Raw genomic sequence first — 19107 nt, 5'->3', positions numbered from 1 at the left:
AGCCTCCCCATGTCCTGCATATGAGGACCACACAGCCTCCCCATGTCCAGTACACATACCTCCCAACCATCCCGGATCCAGCGGGACTGTCCCAATTTTGACAGTCAGCCCCGCGATCCCGGGCGGGACATTAGTTGTCCCACACTGGGTGGGAGGTGTGTAATATCACCCGGTCAGCTCCCTGAGTCCCTGCACCTGCAGAGCAGCACACCACATATTGGCTGCTCTTTGCGCACAGGACCTGTGATGCGGTCACAGGATGGGAGGAGTCAGGGGGTCACATGATCGGGACGACCTCCGTGTACAGGACTCTACTGGTTGTCATGACGCTGGACGAGGGTAAGCATATGTGTGAGGTCAGAAGGTGTTTACAGTGTGGATGTAGCAGAGCTGTGTGTGTACGAGGTGTACGGAGCGGAGCAGCGTGTGAAAGGTGTATGGAGCGGAGTCGTGTGTGTAAGAGGTGTACGGAGCCATGTGTACGAGGTGTATGGAGCGCAGCCGCGTGAGTACGAGGTGTACGGAACACAGCCGCATGTGTACGAGGTGTACGGAGCGGAGCAGCGTGTGAAAGGTGTATGGAGCAGAGTCGTGTGTGTAAGATGTGTACGGAGTGGAGCCATGTGTGTAAGAGGTGTGCGGATCGGAGCAGAGTGTGAAAGGTGTATGGAGCAGAGTCGTGTGTGTACGAGGTGTACGGAGCGGAGCCGTGTGTGTACGAGGTGTACAGAGCAGAGCCACGTGTGTACGAGGTGTGCGTAGCAGAGCCATGTGTGTACAAGGTATACGGAGGGGAGCAGCGTGTGCAATGTGTATGGAGCGGAGCCGTGTGTGTACGAGGTGTATGGAGTGGTGCCGTGTGTGTACAAGATGTATGGGGAGGAGCCGTGTGTGTATGAGGTGTACGGAGCGGAGCCGTGTGTGTGCAAGGTATACGGAGCGGAGCAGCATGTGTAATGTGTATGTAGCGGAGCCATGTGTGTACGAGGTGTACGGAGTGGTGCCGTGTGTGTATGAGATGTATGGAGTGGAGCCATGTGTGTATGAGGTGTATGGAGCGGAGCCGTGTGTGTGCAAGGTATACGGAGCGGAGCAGCATGTGCAATGTGTATGGAGCGGAGCCGTGTGTGTACGAGGTGTACGGAGTGGAGCCGTGTGTGTACGATGTGTACGGAGTGGAGCCGTGTGTATGAGGTGTACGGAGCGGAGCCGTGTGTGTACGAGGTGTACGGAGCGGAGCCGCATGTGCAAGGTATATGGAGCGGAGTCGTGTGTGTACGAGGTGTATGGAGCGGAGTCGCATGTGTACGAGGTGTATGGAGCGGACGCTGGCTGTGTCGGATCGGAGCAGAAATTGCTCCTCGCTCTGACACTGACTGCCACAGGAGACACGGAGAGGTCTTTATCAGTGGCGTATCACAGCTGCAGCGACGTGAGCAGTCAGCGGCGCAGCTGGATGACACCATTCAGCGCCATGGGAGTGGAAGCTGCCGGCTGCTGCGAGGGTGCGCGGTGAAAGGTGTGTGTGTGTAGTGATGGAGAAGGCAATGATGGGGGTGGGGTAACCATGTGTGGCCATTATACTGCACCCAGCATTGTGTGGGGCCATTATACTGTATGGAGCATCGTGTGGGGCCATTATACTGTACCCAGCATTATGTGTAGCCATTATACTGTACAAAGCATCATGTGGGGCCATTATACTGTATGGACCATCACGTGGGGCAAGTATACTGTACGCAGCATCATGTGGGGCCATTATACAGTATGGGGCACTGTGTGGCCATTATACAGTATGGAGCATCATGTGGAGCCATTATACAGTAAGAAGCATCATGTGTGGCCATTATACAGTATGAAGCATCATGTGGGGCTATTATACAGTATGGAGCATAATGTGGCCATTATATAGTATGGAGCATCATGTGTGGCCATTATGCAGTATGGAGCACCATGTGGCCATTATACAGTATGGAGCATTGTGATGTGTAGCCATTATACAGTATGGAGCATCATGTGGGGCCATTATACAGTATGGAGCATCATGTGGGGCCATTATACTGTATGGACCATCACGTGGGGCAAGTATACTGTACGCAGCATCATGTGGGGCCATTATACAGTATGGAGCATAATGAGGCCATTATAAAGTATGGAGCATCTTGTGTGGCCATTATACAGTATGGAGCGCTGTGTTGCCAATATACAGTATGGAGCATCATGTGTGGCCATTATACAGTATGGAGCATCATGTGTGGCCATTATACAGTACGCAGCATCATGTGGGGATATTATACAGTATGGAGCATAATGTGGCCATTATACAGTGTGGAGCATTATGTGTGGCCATTATACAGTATGGAGCATCATGTGTGGCCATTATACAGTATGGAGCATCATGTGTGGCCATTATACAGTATGGAGCATGATGTGTGGCCATTATACAGTATGGAGCACTGTGTGGCCATTATACAGAATGGAGCATCATGTGTAGCCATTATACAGTATGGAGCATCATGTGGCCATTATACAGTGTGGAGCATCATGTGTGGCCATTATACAGTATGGAGCACTGTGTGGCCATTATACAGTATGGAGCACTGTGTAGCCAATATACAGTATGGAGCATCATGTGGAGCCATTATACAGTATGGAGCATCATGTGTGGCCATTATACAGTATGCAGCATCATGTGGGCCCATTATACTGTGTGGAGCATCACGTGGGGCGAGTACACTGTACGCAGCATCATTTGGGGCCATTATACAGTATGGAGCATCATGTGTGGCCATTATACAGTATGGAGCATCATGTGTGGTCATTATACAGTATGGAGCATCACGTGGGGCCAGTACACTGTACGCAGCATCATTTGGGGCAATTATACAGTATGGAACATCATGTGGGGCCATTATACAGTATGGAGCATCATGTGTGGCCATTATACAGTATGGAGCACTGTGTGGCCATATTTTTTTGTTTATAATTATTGTTTACGAAACATTGTGATCAGAAGTGCTAAATAGGTGTGGTCGGGGCGTGACTAGTTTTGAAATGGGTGTGGTCAGAGGTGTGGCCTAAAATTTGCTGCGGCGCGCGCCGCTAACTTTGTCCCTCTTTCCCTTCCTCGAAAGTTGGGAGGTATGAGCACATGAGGACCACACAGCCTCCCCATGTCCTGCATATGAGGCCCACACAGCCTCCCCATGTCCAGCACATGAGGCCCAAACAGCCTCATGTGCAGCATGAGCCCCACACAGCCTCCCCATGCCCAGCATATGAGGCCCACACAGCCTCCCCATGTTCAGCATAAGAGACCCACACATCCTCCCCAAGTCCAGCTTATGAGCCCCGCACAGCCTCCCCATTTCCAGCTTATGAGCCCCACACAGCCTCCCCATGTCCAGTACATGAGCCCCACACAGTCTCCTCATGTCCAGTCCATGAGGCCCACACAGCCTCCCCATGTCCTGCATATGAGGCCTCCTCATGTCCACAGTAAGAACCATATAGCCCCATAACCTCCTCATGTCCACAATAACACCCCAATAGCTTCCCGATGGCCACAGTAAGAACCCCATAGCCTCCCCATGTGCAGCCAAACATCCCATATACATAAATAACTAAAAAAAAATCACTCACCTCGGTCCCATTCCCCGGCACTCTGCTTCTGCTTCTGTCTTGGTGTCTCCAGTGCGCTGACTCTCCGCAGTACACAGCTGACGCGATTAAATGACATAATCGCATCAGCTGTTTCACACGCTGATTGGTGGAGGAAATGGCCTGAGGCCCCTTCTCCGCCAATGCAGTCAGCGTGGATATACCGTATTTTTCGGACTATAAGACGCATCCGAACATAATACGCATTTAGGTTTTAGAGGAGGAAATTAGGAAAAAAAAAATGAAGCAAAAAATGTGGTAAATTCTGCACTTAATATCCCCTATCCTGGTATATATGGTCCCCTCATCCCTACTCTGGTATGCATGGCCCCCTCATCCCTATCCTGGTATGCATGGCCTCGTCTTCCCTATCGTGGTGTGCATGGCCCTCTCATCCCTATCCTGGTATGCAGGGCCCCATCCTGTCCTAGTATGCATGGCCCCATCCCTATCCTGGTATGCAGGGCCCCCATCTCCTCCTAGTATGCATGGCCCCATCCCTAACCTGGTATGCAGGGCCCCATCCCGGTCCTGGTATGCATGTCCCCATCCTTATAATTGGCCCCCACCCCAATCCTGGTATGCATGGCCCCATCAGAAAACATTAAAAAACCAAACCATTACATTTACCTTTCCAGCGCTTCTTCGCAGCGTTCTGCTCCGTTGCCAGCAGCTGCTTTATGCTTGTAAGCAGTGCCTGGCAGGGACGTCATGTGCTGCTCACAAGCAGAACACAGCTGCCGAAATACTCACTGCTCTGTACACCAGGACTGTGTGCGCAGTGTCAACCGGAGCCTTCCTGCTGCTGCCGGTGATCACGTGTTTCGCTACTTAAGAGAAATTAATACTAGCTGCTCTCTGCACGCACAGTCCCAGCGTACAGAGCAGTGAGTATTCTGGAAACTGCTCTGCTTGTGAGCAGCACATGACGTCCTTGCCAGGCGCTGCTTACAAGCATAAAGCAGCTGCTGGCAACGGAGCAGGACACTGCGAGGGAGCGCTGGGAAGGTAAGTGTAATGTGTTTTTTTTAATGTTTTCTGATGGGGCCATGCATACTAGGATGGGGGTGGGGGCCAATCATAAGGATGGGGCCATGCATACCAGGAGCGGGGTTGGGGCCAATCATGCCAAGACGCTATTAAAGATAAATAAATAATTATTGTCCTCCATGCCCATGGGCGTGGAATGCAGTGAATATTCATTTCTCATGTTCTGTAGGGCTGGTATCTACCACTGACCATATCTACTATATAATTGTCTAATGGTCACTTCCGTCTTTTTGTCTGTCTTTCTTTCTTTCTGTCTGTCACGGATATTCATTGGTCGCGGCCTCTGTCTGTCATGGAAATCCAAGTTGCTGATTGGTCGTGGCAAAACGCCCATGACATTGCCACGACCAATCAGCGACAGCCATAGTCTGGAAGTGAAATGGCCGCTGCTTTACTGCCCTGCAGTCAGCGCTGAGCGCTCACACAAGGTTAATGCCAGCGTTAACGGACCGCGGTGTAACGCACTCCGTTAACGCAGCTATTAACCCTGTGTGACCAACATTTTACTATTGATGCTGTGTATGCAGCATCAATAGTAAAAAGATCCAATGTTACAAATAATAATAATAATAATAAAAAAAACACGTTATTCTCACCTTCCGACGTCGCACGCTGTCCTCGGTAGTGCAAGCGGCAGGTTCCGGTGCCAAGGATGCTATGCGAGAAGGACCTGCCATGATGTCACGGTCATGTGACCGCGATGTCATCACAGGTCCTGCGCTCATACCAACCCTAGGACCGGAAGCTGCCGTGTGCACCGCACACAGGCGCCAGGACTTCAAGGGGCCTTCGGAAGGTGAGTATATGTTTATTTTTTATTTTAAGTCTTTTTTAACCACGCATATAGTGCCCACATTGCTATATAGTGCGTGGGCTCTGTTATATACTGCGTGGGCTCTGTTATATACTACATCTCTGTGCTATATACTATGTAGCTGGGCAATATACAACGTGACTGCGCAATATACAACATGACTGTCCAATATACTGCGTGACTGTGCAATATACTACGTGCTCTGTGTTATATACTACGTAGCTGTGCACTATACTATGTGGCTGTGTCAGTTCTGTTATATACTACGTTGACTGTGCAATATACTACGTGGCTCTGTTATATACTACGTGGCTATGTTATATACTACGTAGCTATGTTATATACTACGTGGCTCTGCTATATACTACGTCGCTGACCAATATACTACATAGCTGTGCAATACACTACGTAGCTGTGCAATACACTACGTGACTGTGTTATATACTAAGTCGACTGTGCAATATATTACGTGGCTATGTTATATACTATGTGGCTATCTTATATACTACGTCGCTGACCAATATACTACATAGCTGTGCAATACACTACGTAGCTGTGCAATACACTACGTGACTGTGTTATATGCTACGTCGACTGTGCAATATACTACGTGGCTCTGTTATATACTACGTGGCTATGTTATATACTATGTGGCTATGTTATATACTACGTGGCTCTGCTATATACTACATCGCTGACCAATATACTACATAGCTGTGCAATACACTACGTAGCTGTGCGATACACTATGTGACTGTGTTATATACTACATAGGTGTGCAATACACTACGTGACTGTGTTATATACTATGTGGCTGTGCAATATACTACGTAGCTATGCAATATACTACGTGCCTCTACATTATACTACGTGGCTATGTTATATACTACGTGGCCCTGCTATATACTACGTGGCTGACCAATATACTACATAACTATGCAATACACTACGTGGCTATGTTATATACTACGTGGCTGTGTTACATACTATGTAGCTGTGTTATATACTACGTAGCTATGTTATATACTATGTAGCTATGTTATATACTACGTCAGTTGTGTTATATACTACGTCACTGTGCAATATAGTACGTAGCCTGTGCTATATATTACCTACATATTCTAGAATACCCGATACATTAGAATCGGGCCACCCTCTAGTGGTGGTAATATCCATATTGGTCTTTATATAGAGAATAGATGGTGGCCCGATTCAAATGCATCGGGTATTCTAGAATATGCATGTCCACGTAGTATATTGCCCAGTGAAGTAGTATATTGCCCAGTTACGTAGTATATTGCACAGCCACGTAGTATATTGCCCAGTTACGTAGTATATTGCCCAGTTACGTAGTATACAGCACAGAGCCACGTAGTATATTGCACAGCCACGTAGTATATTGCCCAGTGACGTAGTATATTGCCCAGTGACGTAGTATATTGCCCAGTGACTTAGTATAAAGCACAGAGCCACGTAGTATATTGCCCAGTGACGTAGTATACCGCACAGAGCCACGTAGTATATTGCCCAGTGACTTAGTATACAGCACAGAGCCACGTAGTACATTGCTCAGCTTACGTAGTATATAGCACAGAGCCACGGAGTATATTGCACAGTGACGTAGTATACAGCACAGAGCCATGTAGTATATTGCCCAGTGACATAGTATACAGCACAGAGCCACGTAGTATATAGCACAGAGCCACGTAGTATATTGCCCAGCTACGTAGTATATTTCCCAGCCACGTATGTCACAGGTTAAAAAATAAACATATACTCACCTTTCGAGGGGCCCCTTGTAGTTCTGTCGCCTGTGTTCGGTTCAGGCGGCAGCTTCCGGTCCGAGGGTGTGATGACGTCGCGGTCACATGACCTTGACGTCACGGCAGGTCCTTCTCGCACAGGCACGCAGGGCCTGCGATGACGTCGCGGTCACATGACTGTGACGTCATGGCAGGTCCTTGTCGCACACCAACCTTAGCCCCGGAACCTGCTGCTTGCATGGACCGGTCACCGGAGTGTTGGAAAGGCGGCGGAAGGTGAGTATATAATGATTTGTTATTTTTTAAAATTATTTTTAACGTTAGATGTTTTTACCTATGCAGCCTCAATAGTAAAAACTTGGTCACACAGGGTTAATAGCGGCGGTAACGGAGTGAGTTACCCGCGGCATAACGCGGTCCGTTACCGCTGGCATTAACCCTGTGTGAGCCGTGACTGCGGGGAGTATGGAGCGGGCGCCGAGCACTGACTGCAGGGGAGTAGGGAGGGACTAATCGGACTGTGTCCGTCGCTGATTGGTCGTGGCAGCCATGACAGGCAGCTGGCGAGACCAATCAGCGAATGAATATCCATGACGGAAGTTGCCGACAGAAAGACGGAAGTACCCCTTAGACAATTATATATATAGAGATTATCTTCAGTAACAGCGCGGTCACATGCTGAGGTTCTCCTCCACTATTAGGGGGCGTCACCGAGTTGTAATCAAGGTGACCTGGTTAGGGGCCCACTCAGAAGCTTCGCCCCTGCACCAAAACCCTAGCTACGCCTCTGCGTCACAGATAGAGGACTCTATATAAAAAATACTCCATACACTATAAAGACATTCTGACAGGGAACGTAGACTGTGCGCCCCAATGGGGACAGTGCAGATAATGTCTGTAAAGTGCTGTGGAACTGATGGCGCTATAAAATAAATCTATGTCTGTGGCCTCACAGCTGCAGAGAGCCAGGAAGCGCATATATATAGATATGTATATATACAGTCCATACACATAGATATGGGCAGGCAGCTGCAGAGGCAATGTGTACAGATGCACCCATAGCTCTGGACAGGTATATTCTATGTGTGGGTACGTGGGCACAACATTCAGTCACACAGGTCACTGGTCACCGCCAGCCTCCGGTCTGAGGCAGCAGGTCAGGGAAAGAAAAGAGCTACTACCCACCACAAACTCTAACCAATGGCGCTCTTTCTCTCTGAACTCCTAGAGGTGTTTACTCCTCCCACAGATGGCTCTAATCTGTTCTGCCATTGGTCGGTAGGTGGAGAGTATGCAAATATTCCCGAGAGGCTACACTACTAACTTATCGGAAGTAGATCACATATAGAGCCTTTTGTAAGGAATTTTATCTCAATTTTCACATTCTGAAGATGGAATTACTTAAACATCCTGTAATAAATAAGAATAGTGTATCATGTGTGAGATCTCCGTAATATAGCAGGGGGCCGCGCACAGTCCCTACCGGCATTGCAGCAGGAGAGAGGTTAAGACTATACTTTCAGGGATCATTTCTATAGTGTGTAACTTGAGAAATGTGCTCTAAAGTGTCCAAACTTCCCAACCACGAGGAGGAGCTGTAGTGATCTCTCCTGAGCGTGAAGTGAGCTCTCAGTTCTGCTTCATTGCAGGGGCTGATTGCTGGTGATGATCGTTCTCCTTCTCTGTTACAGGGAGGTGGAGGGGGAGATCACAAGCTGAGTGGTTGGTTTTTTTATTCTGGTTAAAGAAAGAATCATTTGAAGGATGAGACAGTTACTCGTGGATTAATGGTAGTTGGTGCTCATCATGGCGTCTCAGGTGTGGTTTGCAGAAGGCGTTATATAATGACTCCGGATCTATTGGTTCGTACAATGGTGTGCGTTGTGCAGCGTGCGAACCAATAGAGGGCGCAAGTTAGGTAATAGAACTGAGTTGTTAGCGTTCTCCCTTTCGATCTCCACAACCAATAGATGGCGCTAAGCGGGTCAGGTAACACATACATCAGGTCTCTGCTACATTGCTGTGACACTTATGAGGTCAGAGTTGCCTATGGGACCGCAATGGTGTGCTATGCTGACTGCGTGCAGCTTTATGTAATCGGAACCCTAGGTAATAGCTACAGGCAGTGCCAGCATTAGTGACACAACGGGCTTCCTTTCCCTCACTAAACATGGCTGCCATGGTGTTAGTCACAGCTCGCTGGTTACATCACTTCCTCCCAGCATGCACCTCGCACCAGGAAGCGGCCAGAGTAAGCAGCAGAGAAGCAGCCGGTCAGGATGGAGGAAGATGAGCTGGAGGTGGTGGAGGGGCTGGAAAATGTGTTAAACCTGGCACCAGAGGTGCAGCAAGCCATAGAGCAGGTGAGGAGAGCCACATGGCGTGCCCTATCGAAGCACAAGGACTTGTGGTCTGTGCAGTGACTGGCGAGTGCCCACTGTGCATGCCAGGCTTATTATGAGGGGAGCTGGCAGTGTGTACAGAGGGGGGCATAGTGCCCTATAGAGTGGTCTGTGCAGTGACTGGTGAGTGCCCACTGTGCATGCCAGGCTTATTATGAGAGGAGCTGGCAGTGTGTACAGAGGGGGGCATAGTGCCCTATAGAGTGTTCTGTGCAGTGACTGGCGAGTGCCCACTGTGCATGCCAGGCTTATTATGAGAGGAGCTGGCAGTGTGTACAGAGGGGGGCATAGTGCCCTATAGAGTGTTCTGTGCAGTGACTGGCGAGTGCCCACTGTGCATGCCAGGCTTATTATGAGAGGAGCTGGCAGTGTGTACAGAGGTGGGCATAGTGCCCTATAGAGTGGTCTGTGCAGTGACTGGTGAGTGCCCACTGTGCATGCCAGGCTTATTATGAGAGGAGCTGGCAGTGTGTACAGAGGGGGGCATAGTGCCCTATAGAGTGGTCTGTGCAGTGACTGGTGAGTGCCCACTGTGCATGCCAGGCTTATTATGAGAGGAGCTGGCAGTGTGTACAGAGGGGGGCATAGTGCCCTATAGAGTGGTCTGTGCAGTGACTGGTGAGTGCCCACTGTGCATGCCAGGCTTATTATGAGAGGAGCTGGCAGTGTGTACAGAGGGGGGCATAGTGCCCTATAGAGTGGTCTGTGCAGTGACTGTACCTGGACTATGACAGCCTCAGGTCAGGAACCTTCCAGAATAACCTTCAGCTGCTGTGCTTGTGTCTAGCCAAGCTGTCAGAAACCGAGTACATAAGGTGGCAGTGTTATGAGGCCCTGACATTGCCCTCAGCCTGGCACTGAGCAGTTGGGTAGGCAGCCTCCAGAGAACCCCAGAATTGTCCCGGCTGCTGTTGGCACCGTCTTCTTTTCACAGATAAGAGCAGGTTCACCCTGAGCACGTGACAGGCATGGAATATTCTGGATATACTGTGGTGAATGTTATGCTGCTTGTAACATCATCCAGCATGACCAGCGTGGCAGTGGGTCGGTGATGGTATAGAGTGGCATGTTATTGGATGGTCTCAAAAGCCTTTTGTTGATGGCTAACATGATCCCAGCTCCTGCTGAGGGATGAAATTGTCAGATACATAGTTACACCTTACATAGGAGCCCCAGGCCCCTATCCTGGTGCAGGACAATGCCCGGCCCAGTATGGTCAGTGGGAAAGCTGTTCCTAGATGTGCATGGGGCATGCAGTTGTCTCGCCCGTGTGCCACCTGAGGACCACACGGACCGTGCAGGAGAGACAGCACTACAGTAAGCGCTGTCCCATGCGTGTGGTGCTGAAGGCGGCATTCATCTCTTCTCCCCTGCAGCGCTCGCAGTAGAGAAGGGATGAAAAATCAAGTTTTTTTTTTGTTAAAAATAAAGTTTGGAGTCACCTTCCGCCTCCCACACCTCCCCACCCCCTGCGCGCCAGCCCGCTTGCAGAGGAATACTGACCCAGCTCCCTCGGTTCTTCCTCTCAGCTCCGGCAGCTTGTCCTGTGTGAGCGGTCACGTGGTACCACTCATTACAGTGATGAATATGCGCTGCAGGGGAGAAGAGATGAATGCCGCCTTCAGCACCACACGCAGGGGGGGGACAGCGCTTACTGTAGCGCTGTCTCTCCTGCGGCGATACGTGCACCCTGAGGAGAGTGCACACTGTTCTCCGTGTCCGCGTGTGCGGGACGCTTTGCGGACCGTGCTGCTGGAGAAAAACGGACATGTCTCCGTGTTTTTAACACGGACACACGGTCCGTGAAAACACGCAGACATGTGCATAGACCCATTCATTTGAATTGGTCTACGTGGGTCAGTGTTTCCGGTACATGAGAAAACTGTCACTACACGTACTGGAGCCACTGACGTGTGAAACCGACCGAAGGGTGTGTGTGTGTGTCTGTGTATGGGGGTGTGTGTGTGTGTGTGTGTGTGTGTGCAGTACACACATGGGAGGCTGCTGTGGGATACCGGGATGATGGGAGGCTGCAGTGGGATACCGGGATGATGGGAGGCTGCAGTGGGATACCAGGATGATGGGAGGCTGCAGTGAGATGATGTGGGATGATGGGAGGCTGCAGTGGGATACCGGGATGATGGGAGGCTGCAGTGGGATACCGGGATGATGGGAGGCTGCAGTGGGATACCGGGATGATGGGAGGCTGCAGTGGGATACCGGGATGATGGGAGGCTGCAGTGAGATGATGTGGGATGATGGGAGGCTGCAATACTGTAATGTAGAATGATGGGGGCTGTAATGGAATGATGGGGGTGCTGTATTGGAGACTGTAAAGGGATGATGAGGGCTGCAAAATGATGATGGGGCTGCTACGGTAAAGGAACTGCTGTGGGTGATTGTTACGGTAGCGGTACAGTGTCCAGAAAGTGTGTGGGAGCCATTTTAGAGCCCTTATGTTTTGTGGCCCTGTTCTTTTTCTTGAGAAAATAAGACAAGCCCCCCCCCTCCCCCAAAAAATAAGACATGGTGCAACTTTCAAATCAAAAATTAATATTAGACGGTGTCTTATTTTCGGGGAAACAGGGTAGACGTGCCCAGCGTTGCTCATTTCACTTGTATTAAGCAAAGCACATCCAGTGGTCATGTAACTGCACAGTCTTGATATCAACAATGGAGATTTCTGAGAGCGTGTGATATGCTTGCTGTTGAGATTCAGACATCAGTGTTATCCGAGCATGCTCGGGTGCTAACAGAGTGTCTTCGGTGTGCTCAAAAAATATGTTCAAGTCCCTGCAGCTTATCTTGCGGCTGTTCAACAGCCGCTACTCATGCATGGTAGGCAGTCCCTACATATGTTGCGGGTGTTGAACAGCTGCGAGACATGCTGGGACTAATGTATGAGCTCTCATGTATTACAATGACTTCCTATACAGCTGTCATGTACCGGTATTTGACTTCCTATACAGCCTGTATACAGCTGTGTGCACCTCATGTATGAGCTTCTGCAGCAGCATGTGTTCCGGCTGTTCGACAGCCTCAACACATGCATGTTCGAGGCAATCCCTGCATGTGTTGCAGCTGCTGAACAGCCGCGAGACATATTGGGACTCCTGCGCCTTATCCGTGCACGTTCGTTCATCAATAATCAGTATATGACTTCCTATACAGCATGACGCAGCTGTGTGCATGCTCAAGCATGAGCTTCTATACATCACTGTATGACTCCCTATACAGCCTGTACACAGCTGAGTGCACGCACAAGCATAATCTCCCAAATATCGGTATATGATTTCGTATACAGTCTGTACACCAATGTCCCCACCTAAGGCATGAGCTTCCATGTATCAGTATATGACTTCCTATACAGTGTGTACACAGCTGTGCGCACGTCATGTACGAGCTCCCATATGTCAGTATATGACTTCCTATACAGCCTGTACACAGCTGTGCGCACCTCATGTACGAGCTCCCATGTGTCAGTATGACTTCCTATACAGTGTATACACAGCTGTGCGCATCTTATGTACGAGCTCCCATGTGTCAGTATATGACTTCCTATACAGCCTGTACACAGCTGTGCGCACCTCATGTACGAGCTTCCATGTGTCAGTATGATTTCCTATACAGTGTACACAGCTGTGCGCACCTCATGTACGAGCTTCCATGTGTCAGTATGACTTCCTATACAGTGTGTACACAGCTGTGCGCATCTTATGTTCGAGCTTCCATGTGTCAGTATATGACTTCCTATACAGTGTGTACACAGCTGTGCGCACCTCATGTACGAGCTTCCATGTGTCAGTATGACTTCCTATACAGTGTATACACAGCTGTGCGCATCTTATGTACGAGCTCCCATGTGTCAGTATATGACTTCCTATACAGCCTGTACACAGCTGTGCGCACCTCATGTACGAGCTTCCATGTGTCAGTATGATTTCCTATACAGTGTACACAGCTGTGCGCACCTCATGTACGAGCTTCCATGTGTCAGTATGACTTCCTATACAGTGTGTACACAGCTGTGCGCATCTTATGTTCGAGCTTCCATGTGTCAGTATATGACTTCCTATACAGTGTGTACACAGCTGTGCGCACGTCATGTACGAGCTCCCATATGTCAGTATATGACTTCCTATACAGCCTGTACACAGCTGTGCGCACCTCATGTACGAGCTCCCATGTGTCAGTATATGACTTCCTATACAGCCTGTACACAGCTGTGCGCACCTCATGTACGAGCTCCCATGTGTCAGTATATGACTTCCTATACAGCCTGTACACAGCTGTGCGCACCTCATGTACGAGCTTCCATGTGTCAGTATGACTTCCTATACAGTGTGTACACAGCTGTGCGCACCTCATGTACGAGCTCCCATGTGTCAGTATATGACTTCCTATACAGCCTGTACACAGCTGTGCGCACCTCATGTACGAGCTTCCATGTGTCAGTATGATTTCCTATACAGTGTACACAGCTGTGCGCACCTCATGTACGAGCTCCCATGTGTCAGTATGACTTCCTATACAGTGTGTACACAGCTGTGCGCACCTCATGTACGAGCTCCCATGTGTCAGTATGACTTCCTATACAGTGTGTACACAGCTGTGCGCACCTCATGTACGAGCTCCCATGTGTCAGTATGACTTCCTATACAGCCTGTACACAGCTGTGCGCACCTCATGTACGAGCTCCCATGTGTCAGTATATGACTTCCTATACAGCCTGTACACAGCTGTGCGCACCTCATGTACGAGCTCCCATGTGTCAGTATGACTTCCTATACAGCGTGTACACAGCTGTGCTCACCTCATGTACGAGCTCCCATGTGTCAGTATGATTTCCTATACAGCCTGTACACAGCTGAGCGCACCTCATGTACGAGCTCCCATGTCAGTATGATTTCCTATACAGCCTGTACACAGCTGTGCGCATCTTATGTACGAGCTCCCATGTGTCATTATATGACTTCCTATACAGTGTGTACACAGCTGTGCTCACCTCATGTACGAGCTCCCATGTGTCAGTATATGACTTCCTATACAGCCTGTACACAGCTGTGCGCACCTCATGTACGAGCTTCCATGTGTCAGTATGACTTCCTATACAGTGTGTACACAGCTGTGCGCATCTTATGTTCGAGCTTCCATGTGTCAGTATATGACTTCCTATACAGTGTGTACACAGCTGTGCGCACGTCATGTACGAGCTCCCATATGTCAGTATATGACTTCCTATACAGCCTGTACACAGCTGTGCGCACCTCATGTACGAGCTCCCATGTGTCAGTATATGACTTCCTATACAGCCTGTACACAGCTGTGCGCACCTCATGTACGAGCTTCCATGTGTCAGTATGATTTCCTATACAGCCTGTACACAGCTGTGCGCACCTCATGTACGAGCTTCCATGTGTCAGTATGACTTCCTATACAGTGTGTACACAGCTGTGCGCACCTCATGTACGAGCTTCCATGTGTCAGTATGATTTCCTATACAGTGTACACAGCTGTGCGCACCTCATGTACGAGCTCCCATGTGTCAGTATGACTTCCTATACAGTGTGTACACAGCTGTGCGCACCTCATGTACGAGCTCCCATGTGTCAGTATGACTTCCTATACAGTGTGTACACAGCTGTGCGCACCTCATGTACGAGCTCCCATGTGTCAGTATGACTTCCTATACAGCCTGTACACAGCTGTGCGCACCTCATGTACGAGCTCCCATGTGTCAGTATATGACTTCCTATACAGCCTGTACACAGCTGTGCGCACCTCATGTACGAGCTCCCATGTGTCAGTATGACTTCCTATACAGCGTGTACACAGCTGTGCGCACCTCATGTACGAGCTCCCATGTGTCAGTATGATTTCCTATACAGCCTGTACACAGCTGAGCGCACCTCATGTACGAGCTCCCATGTCAGTATGATTTCCTATACAGCCTGTACACAGCTGTGCGCATCTTATGTACGAGCTCCCATGTGTCAGTATATGACTTCCTATACAGTGTGTACACAGCTGTGCTCACCTCATGTACGAGCTCCCATGTGTCAGTATGATTTCCTATACAGCCTGTACACAGCTGAGCGCACCTCATGTACGAGCTCCCATGTCAGTATGATTTCCTATACAGCCTGTACACAGCTGTGCGCATCTTATGTACGAGCTCCCATGTGTCAGTATATGACTTCCTATACAGTGTGTACACAGCTGTGCTCACCTCATGTACGAGCTCCCATGTGTCAGTATATGACTTCCTATACAGCCTGTACACAGCTGTGCGCACCTCATGTACGAGCTTCCATGTGTCAGTATGATTTCCTATACAGTGTACACAGCTGTGCGCACCTCATGTACGAGCTTCCATGTGTCAGTATGACTTCCTATACAGTGTGTACACAGCTGTGCGCATCTTATGTTCGAGCTTCCATGTGTCAGTATATGACTTCCTATACAGTGTGTACACAGCTGTGCGCACGTCATGTACGAGCTCCCATATGTCAGTATATGACTTCCTATACAGCCTGTACACAGCTGTGCGCACCTCATGTACGAGCTCCCATGTGTCAGTATATGACTTCCTATACAGCCTGTACACAGCTGTGCGCACCTCATGTACGAGCTTCCATGTGTCAGTATGATTTCCTATACAGCCTGTACACAGCTGTGCGCACCTCATGTACGAGCTTCCATGTGTCAGTATGACTTCCTATACAGTGTGTACACAGCTGTGCGCACCTCATGTACGAGCTTCCATGTGTCAGTATGACTTCCTATACAGTGTGTACACAGCTGTGCGCATCTCATGTACGAGCTCCCATGTGTCAGTATGACTTCCTATACAGTGTGTACACAGCTGTGCGCACCTCATGTATGAGCTCCCATGTGTCAGTATGACTTCCTATACAGCCTGTACACAGCTGTGCGCACCTCATGTACGAGCTCCCATGTGTCAGTATATGATTTCCTATACAGCCTGTACACAGCTGAGCGCACCTCATGTACGAGCTCCCATGTGTCAGTATATGATTTCCTATACAGCCTGTACACAGCTGTGCGCATCTTATGTACGAGCTCCCATGTGTCAGTATATGACTTCCTATACAGTGTGTACACAGCTGTGCTCACCTCATGTACGAGCTCCCATGTGTCAGTATATGACTTCCTATACAGTGTGTACACAGCTGTGCGCACCTCATGTACGAGCTCCCATGTGTCAGTATATGACTTCCTATACAGCCTGTACACAGCTGTGCGCACCTCATGTACGAGCTTCCATGTGTCAGTATATGACTTCCTATACAGTGTGTACACAGCTGTGCGCATCTTATGTATGAGCTTCCATGTGTCAGTATATGACTTCCTATACAGCGTGTACACAGCTGTGCTCACCTCATGTACGAGCTCCCATGTGTCAGTATATGACTTCCTATACAGCCTGTACACAGCTGTGCGCACCTCATGTACGAGCTCCCATGTGTCAGTATATGACTTCCTATACAGCCTGTACACAGCTGTGCGCACCTCATGTACGAGCTCCCATGTGTCAGTATATGACTTCCTATACAGTGTGTACACAGCTGTGCGCATCTTATGTATGAGCTTCCATGTGTCAGTATATGACTTCCTATACAGTGTGTACACAGCTGTGCGCACCTCATGTACGAGCTCCCATGTGTCAGTATATGACTTCCTATACAGCCTGTACACAGCTGTGCGCACCTCATGTACGAGCTCCCATGTGTCAGTATATGACTTCCTATACAGCCTGTACACAGCTGTGCGCACCTCATGTACGAGCTCCCATGTGTCAGTATATGACTTCCTATACAGTGTGTACACAGCTGTGCGCATCTTATGTATGAGCTTCCATGTGTCAGTATATGACTTCCTATACAGTGTGTACACAGCTGTGCGCACCTCATGTACGAGCTTCCATGTGTCAGTATATGACTTCCTATACAGCCTGTACACAGCTGTGCGCACCTCATGTACGAGCTCCCATGTGTCAGTATATGACTTCCTATACAGTGTGTACACAGCTGTGCGCACCTCATGTACGAGCTCCCATGTGTCAGTATATGACTTCCTATACAGTGTGTACACAGCTGTGCGCATCTTATGTATGAGCTTCCATGTGTCAGTATATGACTTCCTATACAGTGTGTACACAGCTGTGCGCACCTCATGTACGAGCTTCCATGTGTCAGTATATGACTTCCTATACAGCCTGTACACAGCTGTGCGCACCTCATGTACGAGCTCCCATGTGTCAGTATATGACTTCCTATACAGTGTGTACACAGCTGTGCGCACCTCATGTACGAGCTCCCATGTGTCAGTATATGACTTCCTATACAGTGTGTACACAGCTGTGCGCACCTCTTGTACGAGCTTCCACGCTGTCACTGGCTGTGGTGCCGGCAGTGACCCTTCATGCTTTGGTTCTGGAGATGTTGCCAGCGCAGCTTCAGCCATACTTTCTCATACATAGTTTTGCAATCTCCTGAACTTATTTAGCCCTTGTGCACCTTGCCAGCCTGGTACTATACCTACCTGGTGGTGTTATTGGATAAGGCACACAGTTTGGCTGTTGCTGTAGCCAAGTCGCTGCCTATCTGCGGCTGGTCATTGCCTGCAGGTTGAAGCTTCAAAATTAAGTGACCATGGACCATTCCCAATTGAGTGACATCTCAGCCACAGCTATAGTTTCACTGAGGTAACTAAAATGAGCAGACTGTCCCTGGCCAACTGTATTTGGGTCAACTGTGTGATTTTATGGGTACACTTCCAAGTGTATCGGGCAAATATGTCACATGGGCCAAAGTTTGCAACTTCTTGGTCCAGAACAGGGGAGCGCACACTGTGGCTTCTGACCATTGACTTCCCCAGACAAGTGACAGTTGCCTGTAAAGTTGCCTTTAAAAGTCAGTGTAGGAGAAGGAACCATGTAAAGGCCTTAGTGGCTCTGCGGCTCCATCCTCCATGCTGGTGACTAGGGTTGAGCGACTGTTACTTTTTTAGGATCGAGTCGGGTTTCATGAAACCCGACTTTCTCAAAAGTCGGATCGTGTGAAATCGGCCGATTATTGTGAAAAGTCGGGGGGCCGACCGAAACACGAAACCCAATGCAAGTCAATGGGGGTATTTATTTATTTCTTCTTCTTCCTCCTCCTCCTTCTCTCTCTCTCTCTCTCTCTCTCTCTCTACTTCCTCGGACTGTGTAAATCGCTACATCCAAAACGGTAATATGGCGTTTATACCCCCACCCCCTGTGACGCCGCAGAAAGCAAGACGAGACCTATGTCATCACGCTGCCCACACTCCTTCATTGGCTAAAAAAATGGCGGTTAAAGCGTCATACGAAACGCGACTTTGGCGCGAAGATCGCCGACCGCATGGCCGATCC

The 19107-nt window shown here is 49.2% G+C and overlaps 1 protein-coding gene and 1 non-coding gene across 3 annotated transcripts in view; both read left to right on the top strand.

The window, feature by feature from the left end:
• The first annotated feature begins 8794 nt into the window (after positions 1 to 8794).
• On the top strand, positions 8795 to 9011 carry LOC143763247 (small nucleolar RNA U3). The gene has a single exon (XR_013212329.1). It is a non-coding gene; the product is annotated as a small nucleolar RNA U3 (small nucleolar RNA).
• Positions 9012 to 9431: 420 nt separating this feature from the next.
• VPS53 (VPS53 subunit of GARP complex) overlaps positions 9432 to 19107 on the top strand; it is a 276186-nt gene continuing 266510 nt past the window's right edge. The window contains exon 1 of one of the 2 annotated variants that reach the window (XM_077296357.1): positions 9432 to 9650. In XM_077296357.1, the coding sequence (XP_077152472.1) occupies positions 9567 to 9650 (84 nt within the window). In that variant the 5' untranslated portion in view covers positions 9432 to 9566. The remainder of the gene's footprint in view (positions 9651 to 19107) is intronic. The other variant, XM_077296358.1, reaches the window with a different exon arrangement.

The sequence above is a fragment of the Ranitomeya variabilis genome, chromosome 3 (assembly GCF_051348905.1).
Source record: "Ranitomeya variabilis isolate aRanVar5 chromosome 3, aRanVar5.hap1, whole genome shotgun sequence".
Lineage (NCBI taxonomy): Eukaryota > Metazoa > Chordata > Amphibia > Anura > Dendrobatidae > Ranitomeya > Ranitomeya variabilis.
This window is presented reverse-complemented; position numbering and strand designations above follow the sequence as displayed.